Below are 10,318 nucleotides of genomic sequence, written 5' to 3'. Positions count from 1 at the left end.
TGTTCAACAATCCATGCTACAGGTGATGCAGATAAGCTGATTGTGAAAACAGCTGTTGCTTGTGCATTGACGAGGGATGTTGTACTTATTGGTGAAGACACAGATCTTCGTGTCCTCTTGTGCTACTATGCTAATATAAAAATCAAACAAACTATACTTTCAATCTAACAATTCCTTGCGACAAACAAAAGTATGGGATATCCAGAAAACAAAGATGGTGCTTGGGCAGGAAATGTATCACTGACTACCTGTAATACATGCATTTACAGGCTGTGATACCACATCAAGGTTATATGGTATTGGTAAAGGGGCAGCCCTCAAAAGACTTGTGCCCATCAATATTACAGAAATCTGATTGCACACTTTCTGAAAGAAGATCTAAGTAAAGACACTGTAGTTAAGGATGGAGTAGAAATCATTGCTTTCTTGTATGGTGGTGTGCTGCATGAAGGACTAGATCATCTCTGATTTAGACGGTTTATGCAGACAGCCATTTCAGCAACAATCTGTGTTCAAATTCAAAACTTGCCACCAACATCAAATGCTGCTGCCTTTCACAGCAAGAGAGTGTATTTACAATGTCGACACTGGATTAGCGCAGATGATAATATTGGTGAGTTAGATCCACAAAAATGGGGATGGTATACCAGTGAAAACAAACTGTATCCAACAAAAACAACTTTGCCGCTTGCATCACAAAATCTGCTCAAGATAATTTGCTGTAAGTGTAAGTTGAACTGTGACACAAAATGATGCACATGTCGTAAGCACGAAATGGAATGTTCTGTAAGTTGCGGAGAATGCCACGGTACAAGTTGTTTCAATTCTCTTATCTCACAGGAAGTGAAGTCGACTTCAATGAAGAAGCATGAATAGTACATGGAGTAGACAGAAAGTAACCAGAAATAAATCGAAGTATATAGTAACAATGATGTAACAAATAAATGGTGAATAAACCCCAAAATACAGACTGATTAAAAAAAAAATTTATATATAGATTGACATTGACAGTGGTTAGCCCCTAAACAAAAATATGGGAACCAGTGCTAGTGATGGGGATTAAATAATGACACTGGAACATGAAAGACAAAGTGAAATATATACATTATTTACACAAAGAGGAACAGTCAACTAACAAATACACACAAAAACTAGGTAAGTGACAGTGATTGAAACAGGTTTAGCTTTGCACTGTTTAATTACACAAGTTTCAAACATGTATATATAAATCACCTGAATAACCAACAACATACCAATTAATGCATTTAAACTAGTTTATTTATGCATAAAATTACAATTCAAATCACTTTTAGTTCATAATTTTAAAAAATAATAAATTTAGGACAAACATTTTAATTTCAACATATGAGAAATTGTGGATTTACAGAAGGGGAGATAATTATGGCAATATTGTGACGTCATAAATTATTATTATTTTTTACAAAATGTTATTTTATATTAAAACAGTCTATTACCTTTAAGATAATATCTAATTTAAGAAAATATTTCATTTCATAACAAAGTTATAGTGAAAAATATATCCCTACCCTATAATAAAACACACACAGCAATATTGCTTATACATGTATGGGTCACATACTAGCAATTTTGCTTATACATGTATGGGTCACATACAAGCAATATTGCTTATACATGTATGGGTCACATACAAGCAATTTTATGGATTTTATGGATTTTCCCCCTCACCTACACCTTGATATTTTTAATATGTTGTAGACAAGGCATTTGAGATTCAAAAACCAATAAAATGAATTCTGTTGCAATTAGTTGTCGGTTGACCACTTTTTTCAGCTAATTTAACTGGACTACTCCCCACTATAGACTGTATACCTTCCCCGCCACACCCCCCCCCCCCCCCCCCCCCCATTTCAGACCTTGTTCCTATGGGCATGCTTTTTGCTAATATTTCAAGGAATTAATGTTTCGTGAGTAGTATTCTTGGGCTTTGAAACAAAAATCAGCAAGAGACCAGGGGCCGAATTCACCAAACTCTCGCAACTTTGCGATATCGCAGTGCAATGCTAAAAGACTTGCAAAGAGGATGCTTTGTTGTCTAGCAGAGCCTAAGAGAGCTTTGTGAATTAGGCCCCTGACCTCTACTTGTGGGGGGGGGGGGGGGGGAGAAGAGATGATCTAGCTCAGTCGGTAGAGCGCTCGCCTGACATGCTTGCATCGTAGGATTGAACCACCTCAGTGGGTGGACCCTTTCTTTAATTGGTTTTTCCCATCCCAACCGGTGCGACACAACTGGTATATTAAAGGCTGTGGAATGTGCTTCCTAGCTGTCTGTGGGATGGTGCATATAAACGATCCCTTGCTGCTAATGGAAAAATGTAACAGGTTTCCTCTGAAGACTACAAGTTGGAAATCACCAAATATATGTGACATCCAATAGCCGATGATTAATAAATCAGTGTGGTCTAGTGGTGTCGTTAAACAAGCATTCACTTTATCTCTACTGAGCACGGATCTCATGGCCTCGGAGGCATAGGTCATCGGTAAACAAACACTGATATATTGCAGCCATTCGGGGATGGCCTCTATAGGCCAGATGACGCCTGCAAAATAAAACCATAAACGCTATAAATCTACAATCATAAAAACAGTGATTTTCAAGTCACAAATCTTACAGTATTCATTCCATTCCAATATTTATTTACATGCTCATATACCACGAAGGTTTCAAGCATGTCTGTCCTGGGCATAATCTCTGGCCTTTGCCAGTGACTAAGTCCAGGACAGAAAAGGGTGGGGGATAAGTTTGAAGTGGGCAGATTTTGGAATAAAAATTTAGTAGTGTCCAGCGACTGCGCGGACCGACTAGTAGACACCGAAAATGGGCCGTGTTCTGACAGGCTAAATTTCGATTCCTTCGGGTCTAACTAGAAAAAGCTAAAGTCTACGGAGAATACCTGCTCCTAACATCATGTCCGGACTAAGAATTTAAACCCAAAATTAAGTTAGACTGCTCGGCCGAAAAGGTTTTAAGGTGATTTGAGCAATTGAACGGGCGCCAAAGTAAATTGCGTTGGACTATTTATAAAAAAATAAACATAAGAATTTTGAAGCTCGATCGAAAAAGTTTAAAGTCCAACTAAGCCCAAAAAGGAGGATACCTGTCCTAGGTAAGGTTGGTCTACTTCGGGGAGCCTGGAGTGTCTCGGAGCGACGGCAGCTTTTCCCTGATCTGGTGTAGTTGTTGTACCACCTTGGAATAGTCGGGGCCGCAGACCGCTTGTAACATCCTGTGGATCGATCTGTTGTCGAGTTCAGCAAACAGGATGCACTGTCTGTAGGTCTGGTCCCTTCGGTGCGTAACGACTATTCCCTTGGTTTCATTGAAGATCTTGGAATGTAGCTCGTAATTGCTGCCGTCCTCCATGGTCTTCCAGTGGTGTTGGTTCAAAAAACCTCCCCGAAGTAGTTCTGGTTTCTGCGTGTCCCCCTGTATGTACTGATGGAGATGACGGCGAAGTCCACTGATGGCAATGGTCCATTCGTCGTCAACAGGGGGAGCGGATTCCGGCGGCGGCTTGGTCTTGGCTGGCTGGGTGGTCGGTGATGTTGCCTTCCTTTTTGTCGCCGGAACAACAAGTCCAAGTGGCGTCTCGACGGGAGCGGTCGTTGTTGACCGCTTCACCGGAGTCGTCGTCTTTGGGGTGGAGGTTGAAGTAGGTGGTGGCACACTCGTCCGTTTGAATCTTATGATCTCCTGGGTGGTGTACGGCCGTTCCGGGGATGCAGGCTCCACAAGTGGTTGCTTCCTCTCCGGAGGACTCGGTGGGGGCGGTATCACAGGAGGGAGCGCCACTGGCGGTTGAGCCGCCAGCTTTGTCCCCCCCTGTGCCTTCCCTGGCACCGGTTTCTTCCTTCTTCTTCCTCTTCCAGTCCCCCCTTTCCGTTTCTGTGGAGGCGGGTCACCATACACCAAAGTCACGGTCGCCCGTGACCCGGTATACGTGACCCGGAACTCCAACATCGGGCCGAAGCTGGCAATCAGTCCCCCCAGGTGGGGGGGCAACTCGAGAGCGCACGTTGACATGTCCACCTTCATCGAAGGACAGCAGTATTCAATCAAAATTTACAAGAAAACATATAATACTAGGTTAAAATCAAGAGACAAGAAAAAAAAAGAAGAAGCAAAAAACAGGAGAAAAGAATCCATGTGTGACTAATTGTATCTGAAATTGCAGACACCAATCTAGCTAGTGAATTGATGCAATGTTTTGCAAGTCACCAAGTTATTAGTAGTAGTGAGGAGTGAAAGTCGCAGTAATGTAATATTTACTTTCATGGTAATACAACAACGTCAGTTATTCCATATATTGTTGCATTTTTTATCAAAATATAAAATGTGTTTGGTTTAAACTGTCTCACTGAAAGTAGTATTTAACAAGCATTCTGAGAGTATTGTTTTACTACTTGGGGCCTCAAGTTCAAATCCCGTCAAAGCTGGCTCACATATCCATTCATCTCTCTCATCTATCACCCTGTCATTCTCATTATCTTAATATAAAAAGTGTCCCCTCAAGTCAAGGGCTATAACTGTGTCAAACATGTTTAAGTTTCATTTTTGACTATGATGGTACTTGAATAAATTCTCATGGGAGTCAAATTTGATCTGGCTAAAAATCAAGTAAAAAATTTGGTATATCCCCATGCAAGTCAAACTTGATCTACATGTATAAATATGTACATGATAAAACCACATATCATATTTCAGAGCAATAGTCTGAGACATTACATTTCATTTCAACTTATTTCGTGCTTATATCCAATTAAGGTTCAAGCACACTTATCCTGTACACACACCTCAGCTATCTGGGCTGTCTGTACAGGGCAGTGGGTTGTTATTTGGTTAGTGGTTAGTGAGAGAGAAGAGGGTGTAGTGGCCTTATACCTACCCTTAAAAATTCGCTCTGGGTTGGAGCCGGTACCAGGCTGCGAACCCTGTACCAACCAGCCTATGTCCGATGACTTAACCACGACACCACTGAGGCCAGTAAGACATTACAACACAAAAGTCCACAAAGCTATACGTTGGAATTGCATATAAAAGACACCCTATCACTAAATTAAATGTAGAAATGTAGATGATTACTTCCGAAACTTACAGTGTATACATGTATGTGCCAGAATTATCAAATGTTTGACATCCCACAGCCAAAAATTAATTATAATAAAACTTTTCTAGTAGTGTCGTTAAACAAAACAATCTTTTATTCAACACCAGTATCTATATATGTTTATGAAATTCTTTAGAAAATGTCTGTCTCTAAGTTACATGTTTGAATTTCTTGTTTTTCAACTCTGCATGTACAGTAAAGTACATTTAGAACGAACACACTTACTACAAACTACTGCATACAACAAATTAGTCGTAAAGTCCTGTTTTCTCATGCTATATACTATTAATAGATTTTAATGTATAGAATGAAATATGTATAATTGATTAATTTTTCTTTTAAAACAAACCAAATATTTTGTTCAAAATACTGAATTTCAGTGTAAATTAGTGCAAAAACGGCAGTGCAGCAAACACGACTGCACTGAACATATTAATTAAAATGTTTATTGTTCACAATAAATTATGTTAAAATTTGTGTATGCTATATTAACATGTTTTAAATGAGAAAAATCCAATATGGCCGACTTTGAAAATAAAAACGGCCAACGTTTTCAAATGTGTACAGCAAACTACTGCTATAACGAACTAATTATCATTGTTCCTTGCAGTTCGTTATAAGAGTACTTTACTGTACTTGAATACTTCCTGGACCTACCACTGAGTAGCAACATCGGGTAAACCGAGCCGAGAGCTAGCTGAATGGCCGATTCTTCCTTGTCACACACAACGGAAAACACCATCCCTGCCATGTATAGAAATAACCACTTATTACAAAAAAAAACATCCCTGTCATGTATAGAAATAACCACTTATTAAAAAAGTCCATCCCTGTCATGTATAGAAATAACCACTTATTTAAAAAACACACCATCCCTGTCATGTATAGAAATAACGACTTATTAAAAACACCATCCCTGTCATGTATAGAAATAACGACTTATTAAAAACACCATCCCTGTCATGTATAGAAATAACGACTTATTAAAAACACCATCCCCGTCATGTATAGAAATAACGACTTATTAAAAACACCATCCCTGTCATGTATAGAAATAACGACTTATTAAAAACATCATCCCTGTCATGTATAGAAATAACCACTTATTAGAAAAACATCATCCCTGTCATGTACAGAAATAACCACTCATTAAAAACACCATCCCCGTCATGTATAGAAATAACCACTTATTAAAAACACCATCCCTGTCATTTATAGAAATAACCACTTATTAAAAACACCATCCCTGTCATGTATAGATATAATTACTTATTAAAAACACCATCCCTGTCATGTATAGAAATAACCACTTGTTAAAGAACACCATCCCTGCCATGTACAGACATAACCACTTGTTAGAAAAACACTATCCCTGTCATGTATAGAAATAACCACTTATTATAAAAACACCATCCCTGTCATGTATAGAAATAACCACTTATTAATAAAAACACACCATCCCTGTCATGTATAGAAATAACCACTTATTAAAAACAGCATCCCTGTCATGTATAGAAATAACCACTTGTTGAAAACACCATCCTTGTCATGTATAGAAATAATCACTTGTTAGAAAAACACCATCCCTGTCATGTATAGAAATAACCATTTATTAAAACACCATCCCTGTCATGTATAGAAATAACCACTCATTAGAAAAACACCATCCCTGCCATATATAGACATAACCACTGGTTAAAAACACCATCCCTGTCATGTATCGAAATAATCACTTGTTAGAAAAACACCATCCCTGTCATGTATAGAAATAACGACTTATTAAAAACACCATCCCTGTCATGTATAGAAATAACCACTTATTAAAAACACCATCAATGTCATGTATAGAAATAACCGATTATTAAAAACACCATCCCTGTCATGTATAGATATAACTACTTATTAAAAACACCATCCTTGTCATGTATAGAAATAACCACTTATTAACAACACCATCCATGTCATGTATAGAAATAACCGATTATTAAAAACACCATCCCTGTCATGTATAGAAATAACCGATTATTAAAAACACCATCCCTGTCATGTATAGAAATAACCACTTATTAAAAACACTATCCCTGTCATGTATAGAAATAACCGATTATTAAAAACACCATTCCTGCCATGTATAGAAATAACCGATTATTAAAAACACCATCCCTGTTATGTATAGAAATAATCACTTGTTAGAAAAACACCATCCCTGTCATGTATAGAAATAACCACTTATTAACAACACCATCCATGTCATGTATAGAAATAACCGATTATTAAAAACACCATCCCTGTCATGTATAGAAATATCCACTTATTAAAAACATCATCCCTGCCATGTTTAGAAATAACCACTTATTTAAAAAAACACAAAAAAACATCCCTGTCATGTATAGAAATAACCACTTGTTAAAAAAAAATACCATCCCTGTCATGTATAGAAATAACCACTTATTATAAAAACACCATCCCTGTTATGTATAGAAATAACCACTTGTTAAAGTACACCATCCCTGCCATGTACAGTCATAACCACTTGTTAGAAAAACACTATCCCTGTCATGTATAGAAATAACCACTTATTATAAAAACACCATCCCTGTCATGTATAGAAATAACCACTTATTAATAAAAACACCATCCCTGTCATGTATAGAAATAACCACTTATTAGAAATACACCATCCCTGTTATGTATAGAAATAACCACTTGTTAAAGAACACCATCCCTGCCATGTACAGACATAACCACTTGTTAAAAACACCTCCCCTGTCATGTATGGAAATAACCACTTATTATCACTTTCTGGCAGAAAATAATTTGAGGGTACCTACATGTAGTTAAAAACAAAACAGATCATAAGTACGGTACTTCTACTTGGTGGTTATGGGTTTGAAACATTTTCAAATTTAAAACTACATTTCAAGTTCTTTGACATATTTTAAACAGCAGTTCTCTTACTACAATCTATCAAAGAATTATAAATATATATCCATTGATTTCCAAGATTTTAGAGTATGTAATTTTACTCTCCTTTCCCTGATTTTAGATGACTATACATCCTTAAAATGTATAGAAATAAACATTTATTCTACAAGATTATACCTACCAGCCTTAAGTCCGATGGCTTAACCACTGCACCACCAAGGCCGGTAGACAGAACAGCACATACCATAGCCTTTATTTTACCAGTTTATTTATACTAGTTGGGATGGGAAAAAGACCAGTCACAGAATGGCTCCACCAAGGTGGTTCATTCCTTTGACTAAAGCACCTCAGGTGAGCACTCTACCGAACCGAGCTAAATTTCAGCGATTAAATGTTAAAATAATAAAGCTATAGCCGAGACTCAAGATTTAAACAGTTTCAAAATCTCACCTAATGTCATCCCACAGAATCCTTGTAAGAGAGCCAGGATGATCACCCATATTAGAGGACCGAGGTACGGAACCTACAAGACAGAAACACCAAAAAAACATTAACTAGGGAGAGAGAGAGAGAGAGAGAGAGAGAGAGAGAGAGAGAGAGAGAGAGAGAGAGAGAGAGAGAGAGAGAGAGAGAGAGAGAGAGAGAGACAGAGAGAGAGACAGACAGATAGAGATGGAGAGAGCGGGGATGAGAGAGACAGAGGGAGAGAGACCGATACAGAAAGAGGCAGACAGACGGAGAGACAGAGAGGGAGAGACAGGTGGAGAGAGAGACACAGAGACAGAGAGACAGACAGAGATGGAGAGAGGGGGAGGAGAGAGAGACAGAGACGGAGACAGAGGGACAGAGAGAGGCAGACAGACGGAGAGAGACAGAGGTCGAGAGAGAGAGAGAGAGAGAGAGAGAGAGAGAGAGAGACAGACAGAGACAGACTGAGATGGAGAGAGAGACAGAGACAGAGAGACAGACAGACAGAGACAGACACTGAGAAAGATATTTTTGCTGGTTTATTTTTTTGAATTGAAGATTGTCATAATTACTAAATGTTTGACATCCAACAGTTGATCATTAATTAATCAACGTATTCTACTGATGTCGTTAAAACAAACTTTAACTGTTGATTGTGTCAGAATTACCAATTTGGAATGTTTAACTTTAAGGTTTAACTTTAAGGATATCTGAAGTGGGGGAGGTGCAAATCTGTAGTGATGGGAACGGGGGAGAATAAAGAGACAGTACAATTTTGTCCCACCCCATCCCCCTGGTTCCTAAGGGCCTGTACACACCTTAAAGACGACAATAGCAAACACCAGTTGTAGGGCCACTTGAACAATAAGAACTAGGAACTGTGTAGAGATGTGAGCGATCATGCTTTCAATAGTCTTTAAACCTGAAAACACAAACCATGCATCGGAAACGCTGATAATCCCCCTCAGTTTGGCAATACTTATACCTTATACATAATACTTATACCTTGTTTATATAGATACTTATACCTTGTTTATACGTAAGCCATTAATCATGGATGATATTACATGTATGACGATAATTTAAAATGATAAATATGAAGATCATGATTTTTGTGACAGCATGAATAAACACAATCATTCATAATTTCTGTGTTTAGCAACAGCGACCTTCACCTTTGAAGCAGAGAGGTGAAATGAGAACTTGTTCATGAGAACACGATCCTATTCCTGTATGAGATATTTTATGAAAATTGGATGAGAAGTGAAGTCAGTAGAGCAATGGTGTAATTTCTATTTTTTGTAACCGTGACCTTCACCTTTGATGAAGAGAGGTGAACTTGTTCAAGATATTATGATCCTAGTCCTATATGCATGTATGTATTGATGTATGTATGTATGTATGTATATGTATGTATGTATGTATGTATGTGATTAAAATTAGCTCTACTGGTCTACCAGTAGATCTAACAGCATTGAATGGACTCCCATGTCCAGGTGACATTTCATCTATAAATAACAATTTAAATATCTACCAATTATACTTCGCCTTTTATAGTGTTATTCAGGAGCATACAAATTCTAAAAATATCGGGCGAGACTATGCAATAGGCGAACTTGTTGGTCTATTTCAACATTAAAAAACAGGGGGAAAAGTGCAGTAATAAACTCTGGATTGTATACTAGTATAAACAGATTTTATTTTGTTTTTTTCTCTTGAAACAAATTTTATATAAAATTTTATATTGAAATTAGTTTCCGGCATATTTTGTAATTCAC

General features: G+C 37.8%; 1 protein-coding gene across 1 annotated transcript in view; it reads right to left on the bottom strand.

The window, feature by feature from the left end:
• Nucleotides 1–1,046: 1,046 nt before the first annotated feature.
• Nucleotides 1,047–10,318, bottom strand: part of LOC121386111 (ABC transporter G family member 20-like) — a gene marked incomplete at its 5' end in the record, with an annotated part of 52,845 nt that continues 43,573 nt past the window's right edge. The window contains 5 exons of the mRNA XM_041516909.1: nucleotides 1,047–1,072; nucleotides 2,433–2,579; nucleotides 5,805–5,891; nucleotides 8,523–8,595; nucleotides 9,359–9,462. Coding sequence (XP_041372843.1) covers nucleotides 1,047–1,072; nucleotides 2,433–2,579; nucleotides 5,805–5,891; nucleotides 8,523–8,595; nucleotides 9,359–9,462 — 437 coding nt within the window. The remainder of the gene's footprint in view (nucleotides 1,073–2,432; nucleotides 2,580–5,804; nucleotides 5,892–8,522; nucleotides 8,596–9,358; nucleotides 9,463–10,318) is intronic.

This window comes from Gigantopelta aegis, chromosome 12 (assembly GCF_016097555.1).
Source record: "Gigantopelta aegis isolate Gae_Host chromosome 12, Gae_host_genome, whole genome shotgun sequence".
NCBI lineage: Eukaryota > Metazoa > Mollusca > Gastropoda > Neomphalida > Peltospiridae > Gigantopelta > Gigantopelta aegis.
The sequence above is the reverse complement of the archived record's forward strand: the minus strand, read 5'-3'. Positions and strand labels throughout refer to the sequence as shown.